Below are 19,123 nucleotides of genomic sequence, written 5' to 3'. Positions count from 1 at the left end.
AGACAAGCTCTTCATCCCTGAGTTCACAGATGCTGGCAGAAATATCACTGCTGTGTAGTATACCTAAAGATGACTTTGGTTCCTGTTGGTACAGGATACAGTTGTACGCTTAATAGCTCTAATGCAGATCAGGGCCTTTTGAGGGTAACTGGTATTTGAACTGTAAACTCTGCCGTTTAAACTTGATCTGCTTAATGCTTTGAGAAATAAATAGTAAGTAGTTTGAGATGAGCAAGCTAATTGACTAGTTCTGTAAAGAAAATGTCACTTCTGCAGGTGTTGAAGTGATTCTTAAGCCATCTCAAATTCTGTAAAAATGAAGTGTCATGCAGTTGCTTTCAGGCTTTGCTTTTTCTCAGCATCTGGTCTGGAAACAAACAAAACAGACAGCATTGTAGAGTGTGGTGCTATAACCTGACTTCTTTCTGGATTAGTTTTGTCTTGCATCTGGGAGTTGGATTATGTCCTGAGGGGTCTGAAATGTCTGTCCGAGTTGGTGGAAGATAAGGAAGAAGAGCATTTTGTTTGGGAGGAGTATAGGAGTAGTACCTTTTCTGATGGCTCACTGTGTTTCAGGGGATGCGAACGTAGGCTATCTTAAAAGTAAAACCACCTTCAGTGTCACATTGAGAAGCATTTTTGAGTGTACCACGATTTTACTAAGTGCTAGTGTTAGTGTTTGAAATGATTAATTTTCATGCTTGTGCAAGGTAGTCCAGTGTAAGTCATTGAACACTGAGCCTCTCAAATGGCTGCCTATTCCTAGATGAAGACAGTGAAGGTGTATATGCATCTTACCCAAATGGCCTCCTTGACAGAACAGGTTTTTTCAATGCAACTTAAGAATTAATGGATTAAAACTTAAGTAGTCCATAATTGCATTGTGCAAGGTATGCAGTAAAAGAAAGCGATGTCTAGTGATAGGCCTTGGTAACAGAAAGCAGACTTCTCTGTGTCTTGCCTGTTCCTAGCTGTGTAGCTGATCAATGCTACTGCTCTGAGCCTCTGCAGGGGCTGAGTTTCCTGTTATGGACACCTTATAATAACTGAACCTACTTAATGCATTGAGAAAGAAATGATTATTCGTAGCAGGTGTTTGGTATTTCAATAAAGTTGTCTTATGACAAAAGCATTGAGTGGTCTTTTGTTAAAGAGGTTTTAAAAGCTTTGTGCCAGACAAAGTATGGTGAAAACGAGGTCAACTTACACACTTAGAAGCTAATAGCTGTAACTGTGTGTACATTGTCCTAAAGTAGTTCAATGGGAAAAAGTCTCATGGGAGTGTAACTTGAAACTCCAAAGGAGTCTTCAAATCAAATTTGCTTCTTAGTTCTTCCTATTTTCAAAACTTCCTTTTTCAATTACTTGTAGATCTCTAGTGTTGCATTGACTGTCAATAACATACAACATGTAGGGAGCCTGTTTTATGGGTATTGTGTAATGCCCATAAACAGCTCCTAGAACAGCAGCTGCCTCTGTTCTGTACTCATCCAGTTAACAGAACAGACTGAGTTAAAGCAAAACCTTACCGGAGGAGGGAAGGGGGATGAATAGGAGTTTTAGGAGGACAAGTAAAACCTTTGAGACTTTGATTAACAAACAAATAGGGATAAGAGGTTGTTGCCTGTCTTCCAGAAAGGAAGAAATAAGTGAGGGAGTGTTGACTCATGGCAAATGGGCTGTGAGGACCTTAGTGGAAAAACGGGAAGTATGAGGAGCAAATTATTCCCTTCTTGCTCTACCATTTCAAATGGAAACTTTTGCTGCCTGGTATGAGTCTTGCTCACTTGCTTTTTTGGTTTCATAACTTCAATCTAATATTGCCCTACTTTTCATGGCTTTTTGGTTATCTTTTGATGTAATTTTCCCTCCCCAATGCACTTGGTCGCCTTTCTAGCTTAGAACTGCACCAGTCTACTCGGTTTCCACCAGCTCAGGCCCTGGTCAGCATTCAGTGTCCTGTCAGCTTTGGATATGGCTACTAGATTCAGATCCCATCCTTGCAGATCTCTCCACAGTTCAGACCGATCTGTGTAGCTTGTTGGTCCTTCTTGGTAGATGTTACTTGTCTGTCACGCACATAAAATTGAGGAATAGAGTAATCGAAATAAAAGGAAAATGATAGAATGGGTTATTAATCTGAACTTTAAACTTCCAATGGTTCATCAGAAGACCTCTGGTGGGTAAATTGTGTCCTGGCTTATGTATGAACAATTGCAGCATTTTGATCTTGGGAGCTTTATCCAAATGAAAAAGGAATTCAAAGAAAAGAAAACCTGAAATCTTAAAGGAAGATAAAATTTTCTTCAGATTTTGGTTTCAAGCTTGCTGTAGTGGTTTTGAGATCAGTGAAGAAGAATACTGATATGTAATCTTTTATTCAGAAACACTCCTAAAAACCTCTTATTTATTGGAATAATTAATACTCTAGTCCCATCTAAAGTTCCACTGATTTTTATTCTTTAGCTCAATTAAGGCAAAATGGACCTTTCCTAATGCAAGATCAAATTTCTCTTTACTACCAATAGCTATTAGATACCTGCAGTCTCAGCAGTGCTTTTGCTGCCTTTCCTACTGCATTCTTTTGTCACTTCAATCTTTGCTTACTGTTTGAGATGTTTTTCATTTTAACTTTGAACAGTTGCCTTCTGCATTTAATTTTTGAAGAGTATGAGAGAAGTTATCTTTTTTTAACTAGTATGCAAAGATAATCAGCTTAATCAAACTGCTTTAAAAACAGATTAATGCCTCTTCTGAGTGGGGAGATGAAGGAAACTAATATGCCTACCTACAAAGGGTTCCACAGGAAACAAAATTACTTGCCACTAATGTATGAGTCAGTGCAGTGACAGATGTTGACAAAACTTTTGATGCTTTAGACTCTTATTAACTTTATTCTTCACTCATAGAAGCACAGGTAGAATGGAAAATGGAATAAGACAGTTTCAAAATGCTCTTACCTAGGACACTTCCCATTCTGTGTTAAGGGAAAGTAAGATATTTGGTATGGCTGTCTATCTCTGCTTTTTGTCGTGCATGTGAGTATCAATGTGTATGCTTCATATTCAGATGCTTTCCAAGCTGGAAATTATGTAACTTAATCTGGGGAAGTGTATGATAAAGAAGACACATGGCAGTATAAACATGAAAATGCCTTCTCGACTATCAGCATTCCTCCTTCTCTGTGTACATGTCTTTAAAACTTTCTATGAAGTAGTAACCTGGCACTGTCCAGCCTCAGGAGCAACTGTATTCAGGGTAGCAGTCCCAATGCTTGCATCCCTGCAGTGGTTTTTAGCTCAGCCTCAAGCTAATAGCATCACCCAAGTGGTAGGTAGCTGATAGTACTACTCTGTTCCTATTCCTTAGCTCACTAAGAATAGGGTAAAAATAGTTTTAGGGGAAAGCAAGCTAAAATCCATAGGAGAAACATAAAGAGGACAAGAGCAATCTATAACCAATATGTGAGCTACAGCTGAGCAGAAAGCAGCCAAACAAAAAGGTGATGAAATAGTAAGTGTGTGATAATATGGTGCAGGAGGAGGTTCAGTCACTGCAGAGCTAGCTTATGTGGGAAGAGTAATATTGTGAAGTTAGAAATGTAAACAGAAATAGAGAACTCTTACTCGGAAGCTGCACTTGCATAATATTAAGGTTGTGACATGGTTTGGCATAACCAATGCAGAAATACCATATTTCAGCAAAGGGGGGAAAAATACACCTTCAAAATAGTCATTTACCAGAAGAAAGTTTGGTTTGGTTTTATTTGACTACATCTTTATGAGGATAGCTTTGTCTTTGGCTAGAGAAAATCTGGATTTGTCTTCTTCCAAAGCTGCTGTTCTCTTCTCTCATTTCACTTTATGCTTATCAAACATACCTCTTCTGTTTTTGCTAGATACAGCCTTTCAGCTAAGAAACCGAAGTGACAACTTTCCAATCTTCTGAATAAACAAACATGTTTGTTAAAACTTCTCAAGAGTGTTTTTTCCTAACTATTTGCCAATGTTTTATTTAAATAAATGTCAAGAAAAACATTGCCCCGGACCCATGGTATAATTTAGGTGGGAGGTTATGTAGTCCAACACCCTGCTCAGAGTAGGGCCAGCTTTGATGTTGGATCAGGTTGCTCAAGGGCTGGTCAGCTTTGGAATATCTCCAGGGATGGAGGTTCTGCAGCTTGGAAACCTGTTGCAGTACTCAACTATTACTCTGAATTTTCCCCCACAATTATATTATTACTTGTGTTTCACTCTTACAGTCTGATTGATATATCATTCCACTACGCTACTTCTCCATAGCATCTTCCAAGAAAAACCAAGGGAGACAAGGCCTACGTGCTAGTTAGTGTTCACCTAATGTCCAAGTTCCCAAAATAGTCAACAGATAAGGATCCTAAGAAGATGGCTCAAAGCAAAAGCTGAGTTTAAGCGTTCTTGTTCGCATCACCTCAGGTACCCGAGCCCTATGACAGAATGACTTCTTACGTGTTTGAAATGGGCAATGTTAAGATGTCCTTCAACAAACACCTGTGCTTAAAAAAAAATAATCTAAACCAAACCAGCCATGAGAATGTGACAGCCTAATAAGAAAGATGGTGCCAAGCCGATTCCTTTACTAGACATTTTTGGCTCTGTAGGATTTACTGAAAGGAATGGTCCTGTTTCTTTTTCCATCTTCTACCTTTTGCTTGCTTTCTGTTCTTTGTGGATCACAAAGAAGAGCTAATGCAAAGGCAAGGGTGGGAGCATGCTGGGGGGGAGGCTGCATCACCCTCCTCAGGGGCAGCAAACTTAGATGTGCTTAGCTGTGTTAATTAAACAGTTGTACACCAGTACTTGGGATTGCTCCTCCTGTAAGTAATTAGTGTTTTTGAGTTGGCAGTAGAATTCATAATGATGTTTCTTCTTACAGTCAGCTTTTTTTTTTTATTTTGGCACAAGTTGTTGACTTAGGAAGTGATAACATTTGAGGTGCTTATCTGTGACTAGCAGCCTTGCAAGAGGAATGCTGATGAGTGTGTCGTGAAGTGTTTTCTGAATACTGGCAGGAATAAAGCAGAATTATTAACACTTATATTGGAACATATTTCTCCTGTTTTTAAACTTCTCTACAAAACTCTTGAGATTCAGTGGCTTCTTCCAAACCTCATTAAACTCAATAAAAAGCTTGTTGCCGAATTTGTGAAGGTTTTTTTCCTTGGACCTAAACCACACAAAATAAGTCTACCTCCTGCTACACTGAATGTGTATCTTGCCTTTTTAAAAGCAAGGAGGTGGCCAGAAAACTGTCTCTGAAGAGTCGTTCTAGAGTTGTGTAGTCTGCCTTCATAGCTACTTTTTTTTTTGTTTAATAAGCTTGCGAAGGATTCCTGTTAAAGGTGACTTAGTACAGCCAAGCAGCTGTAAAGTTGAACTTGTGCATGGTCAAGCTGGTACCTCAAAGTAATACTGTGTTCTTTCTGCTTTGTGTGCTGTATTTAATTATCAACCCATAAAGCTGTTGGAATTGGCATTTGGCTTGTTGGTTGAGAGATATTTTAAAATAAAAAAAAAAGTTGACCTCTGTTGCAGGTAACCAAATGTTGCTTTTAGAAACTATTTTATACAATTGTGGTTCATGATTAGCTGAGGTTTTTGATGGCTGTGATAATTCGTAGGGTGTTTTTTGTTAAGGCAGAGCATCCTCATGTCACTAGTTTTTTAAAGAATAGCTGAATGTAAATAGGTATGAGATTCCCCTAAAGTGTATCCACTGTGTGAAATGTTAGGATTTCTTTTGCTTGATGCATCTAAGTTTGTACTTTTTAAACTATCTCTTTCTACTATGTCAGTCCTAAAATTATATGGTTTTTTGTGTACTGAGAGTATTCTTGTCTTACTGTTATAAGCCATAAACTAAAGGACATAATAAATGCAAAATAGAGATGATTTTTTTTTAATGGACCTGAATGTGACAATTATCACTAGTTGTGGCACACCAGAGTACAAGCAAGCTACTTCTAGCTGCAGGATTGTATGTTTATATAAGTTAGACTTTCCAGGCACATACATACACAGTATGCTATTGGGATAGCTTCCAAGTTATTGTGAAGAGCAAATCGTCTGGTACGCTGGATACAAGGGAGTGGTATTCCATCAGTTTGCCTGCTTGTGTGCTTTAGGAATGGTCAGTTTTAGTCCAGAACTTTAATTTTAGGTTTTGGGTATTTTAGTCTATGACTTGGTGTCCCGCGTGACTCAAGCTGGTGGAGCAGTCGTTCAGATGCCGTAGAAGACGTTGGTGAATACCTGCTGAAGTGACTGCATAAGAATGAGGCAAATCAGATAGTTTATCCATATAATTTTTTTTTACAAATGTGTATTTGTGACACACAATACTTAAATTTATTTTTTAGGAAGTAATTGTATGGCACTTAGAAAGTCAAAAAGATAGGGCTGGGGAGGAATGGTATCTGAGCATTGCTGTTCACCTTGGCTTTTTTGCAGCTTTACCCAAAAGTACTTGGGCAATAACCAGTATTTAGGGGTATTCGTCTGCTTTCTTGGGGAGTGAAAAAGCTATTTTTAGTGTAAAATTAAAACACGCTTTTGAAGATCAGTACAAAACCAGTTGGATCTTCTGTAAAAGAGCTCTCCTGTAGCTTGTATTGCCAAGTAATTTTTTTTTTCCACTTCTGTGTACCAAAGAAGTTTAAAAAAAAATTTGAATTGCTTTGCGGCCATGATTTCTGAACTGTTCGTTACCAGAAAAGAGGCCTTAACCAGCGGACGTGTACCTGTCAGAATCCAATCGTTGAATTCCCTCTTTGGGCATATTAAGATCTCGGTAGTTACGACTTACATCGTAGTTAGTACTTTTTGCTTTTCCTCTTTAAGACAAAGTAATGCAACAGTTGAGTTTCTTGTATAAGTTGCTAGATATTTAAGTAGTGGGGTTTTTTTCAATTGAAAGTTCGTGTTTTAAAGTGCTGTCTTTTTATTTGCAGTTGCCAATGTGAAGTATCATAAGACTATCATTTGAAACTTTCTGGGACAAAGAGGACTGTTTCATTATCTCTCATTCTGTGGTAAGCTAATTGTATTATTTTGGTAAGACGAGCTACCTGTTGAAGGTGGATTCTACGGTTATCATTGATTACTCTCTTAATTAAAATAAAACATTTTCCAAGATGTTAGACAGAAATCAATATTTTACTGAGTTGGAATTTGCAACCTTTAATTATATAAAAAAAAAAACAACTTCTGAATATTAGTTGTATTCAAATCTTCAAACATGATTCTTTGTCTGTCCTGCTCCTATTCCTGAGTAATGTGTAAATGTCCATATTGTTAGTGACTTCCCCAGTAAATACTTTTGAAAGCTATTCAGTTACTTCTGCAAGCGGTGCCAGGAAAGAGGGGAAACCTTGCTGTCAGGGATTGAAACGTGGGAAACTAAGTGTGTCTCCTTATCTCAGAATAATTTCCTTCCGCCTGTGAAGGGGGAAGAAGTGTTTTGACATTGTAACAGAAGCATCTTTTGCTAAAGCCAGATCACATTCTTGAGTATTTCATGCTCAAATTTTCTAATGCTTCTTCGTCAAACCCTTTGGATTCCCATCTAAAACTTTTACAGGATAACTGTGACGCTGCACGTAAATAGCTGTGTTTTGAGACTGAGGGTCGACTCGATTTTGTTACTAAAATAAATGGAATTCAGGATATGGACAGGGAAGGCAGGGGAAGAAAGTGAAACAGTTGGGTGCTTCCTTTTTCCTTTTTTTTTTTCCCCCCTCCAGTTTTTCTTTTTCCTTGCTGTAAGTCCAACTACATTTAAATATATGAGAATTTAAACGATCCTTTATTTATATAATCTTTTTTGTTTAGAATCACTGGCAAACAGATGGTTATTGCGAGTCTTAATTATGTACATAATTTAGACCAGAAGGCACATCTGAAACGAAAGGTAATTAGGATGTTCCCATACTGGCTGAACAGAGTCTGAGGTTACAACCTTTACCAATCATTTATCCTTTCAAGCAGAACATAAGGATGGAGAATTAACAAGACTAACCTCTTTTTGGTGTAATTTAATGTATGTGAAACTACAGTTGAAAGGGCAGCACAGTCAACTGATAACATAACCTTGTTTGGCCTCAGCCCTGACAAAAAAACAGTTATTTCTAACAACAAAACCAAGTTCCACTACACTATTTATAAGCTATCTATTCACTACACTATTTATATGTGATCCTATTTATAAGGGAGCCTGAATTTGAGGGTGCTTTTTATGAAGGTGTTTTGTTGGTCAGTTACTATCTAAGCTGTATTTTAACATTTCCGTTTCATTTCTGGGAAATGGTTTTTACTGTCATGGAAGAGCTGATTATTTGCCAGCTGCAGTTAAACACAATGAGAATTCTGATTCCGATCTGCCGCTAATCAAAAAAGATGGTATGGGTCAACTTGAGAATAGATTTCTTCAGCCAGTTTGTGCTAGTCTCACTTTGTGTCAAGCTGTCCTTCAAAATAGCATGGTGTGTTAATGATCGTGGGTAAAATTCGATCGGGTGGCTGGTTGGGTTTAACAATATGAGGAATGTCCTCATTCTTACCACTAAGGCAGGATTCTTAAAGCGAGGGTCAGAAATCCCTGTACTAGGTGTCACACAAGCACTGTGATCCTTTTTCTACTCACATGATGAACCTGGAAGGGTTTGCTAAACGTACAGATGGGAATGGATTAGAAAGCTTTGGTATAGAAAGAATGAGATTGCAAGTGTGGTTTCAAAGTTAATTCACACAATCTCAGTATGGGCTGCTGCTGAGAATAATGTGTGCGCCCTGTCCCAGTGGTGTAGTTTCTTTCCCTTGTGCTCAATCCAGGGATCATGAGATCATGAAGGGAGTGGGATCAGCCTGTTGACATGATGGGAAATTATTTCTTTCTTTTGGTATATTTACTGTCCATCAGATCGGTGAACTTCATTCTAACAATTCAATGTTTTTGACAGCAATTTTTAGAAGTACTTTTGTGTTAAGTACTGTTAAGCAGTTAAGTCAATGAAGCGCTTCACTAATACTTAGAAAAGTGTGTGTGTGTGCAAACTATTTGTTTTAGAACCAGTCTTATAAGTGTTTGTACCATTTACCTTGGCAACATCCCAGTTTATATCTGATAATCCTGATTAAAATTGCAACTGCCATAATTCTTTCACACAGTTTTCCCAAAATTCACCTTAAAAAGGAAGATTCTCACATTCATGTAAAAAGCCACAGTATTATAATAGACGCTGTTTTGCAGTTGAATGCAGCAATTAGAATAAGAAACTTGTTCTGCAGTAATTTGGGTAGTCTCTGCTGATGGTTGATGCTGGATTTTTAGGAGCACAGCTGTAAAATTTTAAAAGACCTAATTTTCTAAGCTAGTACTGTTTTTATTAATATGTAGATGGCTATATAGTAAACTTTAAAAAATAAATATATCTAATCAATCTGAAGTGTAAAAGAACGATTTTGTTACAGCACAGTGCCTAATATATTAAAACTTTTCATCAGTGATACTAAGCATGGTTTAGATCTGTAATAAAGCTCATCTTTTTAATTAGGTTGATGTTTCGTTGATAATTGTGCTTGAAGTTGAAGGAATTTTCTGAAATAGCAAGATATTTTTTACATTCAGAAGGCTTTACTATTAATGTTTAAAGCTTTGTTCAAGTTGTACATAAATTGTCTAGATGAATTGATCTGGAAATGTTTGGTCTTAATGTCTTTAACGGTGGCTGCTATTCTGGAAGAGCAGAATTGGCGCTGGTGAGGAGGTAGGAGGTTGCAGAAGGCAGTTGTGCCACCAGCCTGCCTGCAGCAGCCTGCAGAAACGCTAACTGAGGTGTCCTCCTCAAAAGTGTTCGTATAAACATGCCCTAACTCTTCATCGCTCTTCTGGCTGGCTGTAGACCTGGTAGCTGAATCTGTAAGCTTATCATTATTTTAAGGATGGAGAAGGAGATCTGTGTAAACCTTACAGGTTTTAAGCCCATCTTCTCTTGAATCATTAGTCTTCATTATATCAGGATATACTGCAGAGTTAATCCAGTCTGCGCCTTTCTTGACAGATGAGCTGTAAGATAGAGGTTGATTGGACAAATAAGCTTGTTGCTTAGCCAGGCATCATTTTAAATGTGATTGAGCAGGAGGCTCATTTTTTAAATCTTGTAGATCAAGGAGAATGGTGCGTCATGTAATCTGGAAAACATACAGTGAGAACCAAAGGTTAGAAACTGAAACCAGATGCATTTCAGAGAACTGCTGAACCCCTCCTTGCTTGGTATCTTAAGTCAGGAGTAGACATGGTTTTGGAAGATAAGCGTACCCAAACACAGCGTACGTAAAATACCAAGTCATGCTGGAATCAAGCACAAGCTCTTGTTTTGAATACAAGGGCTGGAATTTTATGGCCTCTGAGACATTAAAGATGAAACCTGATGAATTTATGGCCTTTTTAGCTTTAATCATTGTGATTCTTTGAATATTCTCATCAGTTACAGCATGGGTTACATATGAACCATTTTTCTTCTCCTGCTTCTTTTGAAACAAAAGTGTTAAATAATTCTGCCTTTTTAAAACCAATATTAACAATAAAACTACCTTCATCTTGCTGTTGGTAGATAGCATTTCTAGATTTCCTTTGTTTCTGATAACTTAATGTTCCTACTCTCCGTTGTTCTTGCAGGCGTGGAAATTTGTGCTGGTTTTTTTATTTTTCCATATCAGTTTCCATAGTTGATAGATTCAGACTTCTATCAAGTCTCCTAGCTTTTGTTTTTCTTGTTTGTTTAAAACTGGGACTTTATATCTACTTTTTGCATTAATTTTTAGTGAATTAGTGGCAGTTCCAGCTTGATTCTGCTCATAATTTCCCCCTTTTATATACACACACACACAAACACGTCCTTCTGCAAGCTGTGCAATTTTGAACCAACTTGCAAGCATTTATATGCTGTTTCTCCCCTGCTCTGGGGACATAAAGGCATTTTGTTTATTGTGGTGTTCCTATTTAACAGAGGTTTTGGGGACAGTGTAATGCTTTCTTCTCCTTGATCGTTTCAGATGGTGAGATGTTTTAGTTTCAGAATATGTGCATCTGCTGCTCCTTTTCCCTTTGTAAATATTCTGTACAATATACAGGATGTAGTTAGCGCTTCCTGCAGCGGTGGTGTGCTTGTGAGCTGATGGATTCAAAGTGGTTTTCTCTGTCAACCACAACACTGATAATTTGAAATATATTTATAAGTAAGGTGACATATGAACTGAGAACTGACTGAACTCGACTGATATATTTTCATTTGTATCTTTTATGTGCTGTAGACTGCAAAACCCATAAAATACCTGAATGACTCCTTTTTTTTTTTTTTTTTTAAACAAGGAAGAACCTACCTGAATTTTAAAAATTGAATATAAGATAAATCTCAAAATCAAATTGTAACTCCTGTATTCGCTTCAGTCATTAAGTTCCTAATAGGGTCAATTGCATAAACTTCAAGACTGTATGCTCTTTAATATTTCCAGAAAATTTGCAGGTGATAAAAGATCGGGGGATTGTTAGACAATGGGGAGAGCAAGTCGCTGGTGTATAGGGCTCTGGAGCTCTTGGAAAGGTCGGTGCAAGAAAATAGATATTTTGATACATCCATGGATGTAGAAAATGAGTCATAGCTATAAAATGAGGAATTTTATCCGTATATGAATTCTAATTCATATGCCATAGTTGAAATAAGACTAGTTCAGGAGGATCCGACAACCTGTGTTACTTAACAGAGCAGACTAAATGATCACGACGACCTCTTTGGTTTTATAACCTATGGATTTGTGAATTACCATCTGCAAGTGACTTGGGAGAAAATTCAGGGTGATGTAGAAAGATGAACATGTTTAAATGATATAAACAGTGGTCTAATTGCTCTATTCAGACGGGTATTCTCCCAGCAGTACATTCAAAGATGATTTTTCAGAATGAACAGAAGGAGCCAGGCACATTTTGAAACAATTTTGTCTCTCAGGGGAGTTGGTTTATATGGGTTTCATCTTTTAATAATTACTGTTTGCTTGCAGTTTTCTAACAGCTGAATTCTCAGTCTTTAAAAGTTAATTTGTATTTATTTGCCAAATGAAAATGAATTTAACTTCATCGTTATACTTTTCTGGTTTTCTAGATTTTAATAATAAGTGAAGAAGAGCCTCAAAGTATTGTGAGTAAAGACGAGGATTTCTCCTCCTCTCCAGGACCTGTCATGGTAAGCCAAAGGGGTTTGTAGGGTCTGTTACAGAGCAGAATAAGCTACAATCTGAAAAACGTTAGAGAATTAATGTTTACATGTGGGGTTGTTGAATTTTGAGTGTAGCGCTAGACTAGGCTAGGCTAATGCTTTTTTCCTAATACAAGTCTTTTTTTTTTTTTAATGACTTTATTAATCAGGCTGCAGGAAGGAAACCTGTTTCTAATACCATATTTAGTTGTTTGTGTGCTTGTCTTTGAAAGTTTAGTAACTTCTCTAAACACTTCATCCTGTTTGAGCTTTCTATTGGTCATTGATAGCTTGCTATGTGGTGAAGAAGGCAGCAAGTGACAGTGCTGAGGTTAACCGTAACGCTTTGTTTCTCAGGATGAAGAGACTCAGCACAGCCTTGAATGCATCCAGGCTAATCAGATTTTTCCCAGGAAGCAGCTGATCCGAGAGGATGAGAACCTTCAGGTAATCACCACACCGCTCCTTGCCAGTTAAGATCACAGTATCTTTAGTCAACCTATGTATTCTCTGGCCTCTCCCGTAGAATTTTCATTCACAATTGAGCACAATAATAGGAGAAACACATTTCTTTTTAAATATTTGTGTACCGTTGGTAGGAGAGAGACCTTGTGCATTATGTTACAAGAGATTCCTTAGAGTGTCTGAAAAATACAGCCATTACTTGTGTAGTAATTTCAAGTGCTAGGTTTTATTCCATAGTTTAGAACTCTTTGTTTTTTAAAAAACTAACGCTAAGCTAGTTAAATACTACCATTACTTCTTGTTACTGAGAAGCCAAAAGTCTTACGTTGCACAAAATGGATATTTTTTGGTTTCTTAATTTTCCAAAGTTCCTTTTGAAATCAATTTAGTTCAAATGATTTATCCATGTAGACACTCTTATATGAACTGAAGAGGTAGTTTGTTTCATTTTAATGGAAAATATTTTTAATTGATTTGAGGTAAGTTGGTGTAAAACCAGATTATTTTCAAACTGAGTATTTATACTTTTCACCCAGCTCAGCTAAATTGGGCTTAATTCACATTTTTAATGAAACAGTGGCAATTTTTATGTGCAATGTAATATGACTGCAGGTTTTCTAACTTTATAAAACAGCAGTATATCGTGCATTTTCATATTTGCAGTGAGAAATATGAAGCAAAAAGTATGATTTGTCCAACTGACTAGAGCTGTGTAGCATTTAGGTATCCAGTCTAAGCTGGTTACCTGATCTTGCTTAGTGAATATTGGGGACTGATAGCATAGAAGATTACTCATCTTATATATTTTACCTACTTTAGGATGAATTTAATAACATTATGGAAATGCCACTCTCCATTAAGTAAGGAGCGAGAGCATAAATGAAGGGGTTGGTCAGACTGCTTGCCAAAATGTGAGGCTATTTTGCTAAGACTTTTCATAAAAATTCATTGTTTTCCCTGACCAAGCACTTACTACTCAGGAAAAGTAAGAGAAAATGAGGAATAATTTTAAAAAAAGGCTGCAATTAACCTCTGAACCAATGTTACCCAAGACTTTCCTTCATAGCAGTAATAGCTAGGCTGAATTCTCAGCAGCGTTTCATTTTGATTTTATGATGTTGTGTGCTTGAGTGTATGCTTCCAGGAGGTACATATTTTTGTAAATGGTTTCTGAAAGATTTTTCTTCCCATTCTGAAGGTCCCGTTCATTGAACTTCATGGTGAGAGTACAGAGTATGTAGGACGAGCAGAGGATGCCATCATTGCACTTTCTAATTACAGGCTGCACATCAAATTCAAGGAGTCTGTTGTGAATGTAAGTGTTATTCATACTACTATGGTAATACAGGTATTCTGAACTCAATCCAAATAACAGAAAATAGTGATCCTGCCTTTTAAGGTTAGTGGTAATGAAAAATCTCTTTGTGATGTTCAAATCACATTTTTTGGGGAGAACAGATATGTATTTAGGCATCAAAAGATGACTCAGCACCTCTGAAAATCAGGCTTCATAAGGAAACTTCACTCAACTTTACGTTCTCTTTACAGCTGGCTGTGTCGGCCATTTGTTCTCCTTAAGCTCTGTATATACTCAGTAGAGAAATAAAAGGTCTTCCAAAGGGTTGCTTGGGGCACCTAAGCTGGATTTGTGCCTTGCTTGGGGCTTCAAAAGGCAGAAGTAGGTCCAGCTACTGAAGTTACATGCCTGAAGTTGGATAGTATGAGTACAGTCATTGACGTAAGAGATCTGTGAATTGGACCTCATCTTCAGATGCCTACGCATTTCTGTAAAGAGCTTTACTCTAAGTATCCATTCTTAAAAATGGTTACGTATCCAGCTACTCATGATCATAGACCTAAATTAAATGGGCATCGTATAGTCCTTTGCAGTAGTATAATGCTGACATATACTGGTCTTACTAGTTGTAATACCATTTGTGATCTATAGAGAATTTGATGGGACATTATACATGGCAGAGATATTTTTGTGGATATTTGTAATAAAACCAGTAAAATAAAATCCAAAGAATCAAAGCATTTTTTTTTCTCCTGATGATGGGTTTTTTACCAATGTCCTTATTCCAAGACAAGTCCTGCCCCTTGCTAGTTGTTCACAATTGCCACGTGGCAGTCACAAATCCTGAACTATGCAGTGGTGAATTAAGTGTAAAACACCAAAACTGCATCTTATTCCAAAGCTGAGAAAAGCAAGGGGAAACAAAATACAAGAACTGACAAGCATCCAACACGTACATGACTGAGACATATGGGACCTAGTGGTCTGGAACATCAGTGAGATCTCCTGTGCACCTAACCAATTTAATTTTTGATGCCATGTCAATCTTAAATTTAAATTGTTTTTTTATTGTTTTTTGCCAGAACTGAATTATTAACTCTGTAAAAATGTTGTTTACTAACTGAAACTCAGTCTTTACTGGTTTATGTTGCCTCTAATCATATAGCTATATTATCTACAGGCTTAGAAATGTGCCTGTGTCATAGTTACCATTAATCACTTTAAGTGCTATTTTAGTTCATGAATTGTCAGTGTAGGAGACCGAATAGGCATGTCTGCTAGGCTGGTGAACATCTGTGTACAGCATTAAAGTGCTAAAGTTCATGATGATGTGGGATTTTTCAGCAAATAAAGGTATTATTTCTGAACATGGCAATTACTCAAAATTATGGCAAAAAATTTACGGTGACAAAAATTTAATTGGAAATTTAAGGGCTATTATCTTCCACTGCTGACCATACAAAGGAGATGATAGAAGTATGCACATACACAGAGGTAGCGTAACTTTACTTTTCACTTCTCTCATTCTGTAGTCAATCCTGACATATAACGTGAGACTTAGAAGTGAAGCTGTAAGTGCCACCTTGCATCGGAATGGTAGCCAAGGGTCAGCCAGGTGCTGGGATGCCTCCAGTGCAGTCCAGCCAGGTGCATCTCTACATGCTGCTGGCAACAGAGAGAAGATGTGTTAGGAGGCATGTGTTTTATAGGCTTCCTTTGCTGCTTTGTGATACAAACATGAATTCCAGGGCTGAATTCTGCCAAGGGGCCTGCTACAATAAATCTATATTCTATTACTTGCTGTTAGATTTATTTTTTTTTAAATTCAGAGTCTGAATGTTGTCTGAAATTGGCAACTAGAATTGACGAAGCAAAGGACTGAATATTTAACAACAAGGAGCTGAGATGCGAGCAACAAGAGTAGCCCTAGAAATCAAGAGTTTGTCCTGAGGAATGCCAGGAAATGATAGAGTTACTTTGTTAGAGAAGCCACTAATGCCTGTGCTGCACTTACTGTCATATCTGTCCTTGAGATAATTGAGGGTATTAATTTTTAAGAATTTTCAATTTAATATTTTTGAGCTATAACAAGAATTGATGTTTTCTTAGATAATATTCTTTGTTTGTGTTCAGGAAAGAGTCCATAAAAGTTTGTCAATATTGCCATGTTAATTTGCTTCCCTGACTTTCATATCCAGTGTTCTGCCCTCTCACTCTGTCTGGTGTCTCCAAGGTTGTTAGTCCTGCTTCGTATGTCATCATTAGCCAGAAAGATTCAATTAGATAGTGTATGAGGTAGAACAGAATATAGATTATTCCTCTGTAATGATATATGACCATCACTAGTAACATAGCGTGAACTCTCCTGGAATCCAAGGCAGACAGGACTTGGAATATCTTTAAGGATAAAACATACTTGCAATAATTAGGAACCATATTTAAATTGTTAAATTTTGGAGTAATAATCACTTTTGTTGTTTTTGATCAAAATTATTGATCAGATGGTGATTTTCTAAATTAAATCTTTGCTGAGTAATTTTTCATTGAGTTCATCTTGATTCTTTCCTACTGTTTTTATGTTGCTAGAGCTGTTCAGAAAACACCTGTAAGAAGACCTTTTTAAAAATGTATAAATGTTTACTAAAGTTAGGAGTTGGGGGTTTTTTATTACTTTGAATGATTTTCATAAGAATCACTATCCTGACTAAGTTCAGCCACACTAACGACCTTGTCACTTCAGCAGAGAGAAGTGCTTCTGTGTAAGAAAGAGGATTCTTAGTAAATATTTGTATTACAGTACTTGTAAAATGAATTGAGTCCCCGTGTCTGACTGTGCAGCTGTTCTATGCAGGCATCTCCTCTTGAAGTTCTCTCTGAAGAGAAAGCAGTATGCGTGTCAACTTCTTGCCCCTTAGTAAAGGGAACTGCATGCAAGTAATGGAATCCAGTTAAAAATGGGTTCCTGGTCTTTGGTATTTTTACCTCACTGTTCTCTTTTTGTTTACAATTCAATAGACTGGCTGTCAAAATGATGCTTGTGAAACCTCAGTAAGTAGCACAATGTTGCTAGATCACTTGCTGCACCTGCGCTTGAAAATAAATATGTTTAGAAGTTGATAATTGCTCACATTGCAACACTGCAGCAAACGGCTGTATGCGTAAATCTTTTCCGTGGATAATTTCCTAGATCGCAGTGGTAATAGGGACATGGTGTTTTAAATACAAAAAACCAAAAGATCCAGTAGACCATGCATAAATTGGAGGGATTATGACATTCAAAAGTGTTGACTTACATTTATCCATGGGATAAAAATGCAGACTCAACAGTGATCTCTCAGTGCACATGGGAAGTTTGCTTGCCAGGCCGATCTCTATTGATTGCCTTTCCTTAAGAAAATTTCAAACTTTGCAGCTGGTGAGTGCTTCTGTCTAATCATTTTTCTCCCTGTAAGCTAATTACATTTGTGGGAGAATTACCATTTTAGTGTGGTTTATGAAACCATGGACTTGTATGTAGCCTCTTTCAAATAGTAGATTTTGGACACAGTAAAAAAAAAAGTCTCCCTCATCTTGCCAGCATGACTTTCAGTCTTGGTGATTAAGTGAGTTTTAGCATGAGCTTTCCCTTGCTTGGCCTTCAGCAGAAAAATGGTTGGTTTGGTATCTTCCTTACATATGTAGCACAGTTGTGGTTCATCTGTGCTGAACAGTAGCTTAGTCCTTGTTTCGTTCTCAGGTCCTGATGCTCAAATCGTTCACATTGCATGCATGTTAATTGTGAAAGCAGAGGGGGGACTGAAGGTTTTGCCTTCAAGACAAAACCTAAGTGTAGTTAGTTGTAATTAAAAGCAAAATTTGCTTCAGGTACTCCTTGTAGGTTATATGAACAAGGTTGCACCTGGAAGGACTTGACTCCCTCCACCTAGGAGAGTCCTTGAAGACCTTCTGAGCTGACCTTGCATCCTCAGTTCCTCCATATGTCCTATTATACCATGCTTCAGGACGTACAGCACGTAGCCTTGGCCTCGTGCTGTTTAAAGTAACCAGTCTGTAACGTAACCCTGACATTATTTCAGGCTCTGAACTGGGAAAACAAGAAGAAAGTACCAATTACAGCTCATGGCCCCTGGGTGCCACGTGGTACCCTGGAGAGCCTCAGGCCAAATGGTATTCAGGGTAGAGTATATAGCATAGCCTCTCGTGAAGGGGCTGGCTTGTAGCAGCCTGGCCGTGGTCCGCTGCATACCACTTGGCGTTGTGGTCGAGGATGGAGCCGTGGGGTGGGTTGTTTCAGCAGCGTAAACATAACTTGTGCTTTTTCTAACTACAGAGGTCTATTTCGCTAAGTAGATTTTGTACTGCTCTTAGGTAACAGACAGTTCCAGTAATTAAAAGAATAAAAAGAAATTCTCAAAAAGAAAGTTTGTGTTGTAGAATGTTGCTATTGTTTAAAATGAGATAATTTTAAAGAAGAGACAGTCAAGAGACACATACTGCAAGAGCACGATGCTCTAGTACTCTCTATGATGCAGTATGATTGGCCTTGGATAACAATGCATGTTTATTCTTAGAAAAGCAAAAATGATTGCTTCTCCACTGCTTTATTTCGATAGCCATTATTATATGGTGAAGTGCCTGCAAATAGAATTGATGGCTCTTTCAAGAGCAAGCTAACTGCACTGGGTGTCTGACTTGCTGCATGCATCAGCCTGAAAAACATAACAATGAAAATGGAAGGTTATCAGTGGGAAAGAATGGGGAATGAAGGCAGATAATTTCACAGAGTTTTACTGGGAGAAGAATAATGGACAGGAAGGAGATTGAAAATGCAAGAGGATCAGAGGACAGATTTTTATGACCGGAAAAGAAGATTAAAAAGATTGATATGAAGGTTGCCCTGAAGAAAAACCGGCATATTCTAAGGAAATAGATGGTGAGCTGCATGTAGGCTGTCAAGAGGAAAAAAGAATGGTTGTTGAGCAGAGGGCAAATTGAAAGGGCGTAGAACAAAGAGTGACTTTGAAAGAAGGAAATTAAAAATAATGCAGGAGTAGAAGAACACTTAGTATGTCATT

At 37.6% G+C, this 19,123-nt stretch overlaps 1 protein-coding gene across 7 annotated transcripts in view; it reads left to right on the top strand.

The window, feature by feature from the left end:
* Positions 1 to 19,123, top strand: part of MTMR3 (myotubularin related protein 3) — an 82,690-nt gene that overhangs the window by 25,690 nt on the left and 37,877 nt on the right. For 6 of the 7 annotated variants that reach the window (XM_075515741.1, XM_075515745.1, XM_075515744.1 and 3 more), the window contains 4 exons: positions 6,989 to 7,069; positions 12,194 to 12,274; positions 12,644 to 12,733; positions 13,950 to 14,066. In XM_075515741.1, coding sequence (XP_075371856.1) covers positions 12,272 to 12,274; positions 12,644 to 12,733; positions 13,950 to 14,066 — 210 coding nt within the window. In that variant the 5' untranslated portion in view covers positions 6,989 to 7,069; positions 12,194 to 12,271. The remainder of the gene's footprint in view (positions 1 to 6,988; positions 7,070 to 12,193; positions 12,275 to 12,643; positions 12,734 to 13,949; positions 14,067 to 19,123) is intronic. The other variant, XM_075515742.1, reaches the window with a different exon arrangement.

The sequence above is a fragment of the Mycteria americana genome, chromosome 13, assembly GCF_035582795.1.
Source record: "Mycteria americana isolate JAX WOST 10 ecotype Jacksonville Zoo and Gardens chromosome 13, USCA_MyAme_1.0, whole genome shotgun sequence".
Classification (NCBI taxonomy): Eukaryota; Metazoa; Chordata; class Aves; order Ciconiiformes; family Ciconiidae; genus Mycteria; species Mycteria americana.
This window is presented reverse-complemented; position numbering and strand designations above follow the sequence as displayed.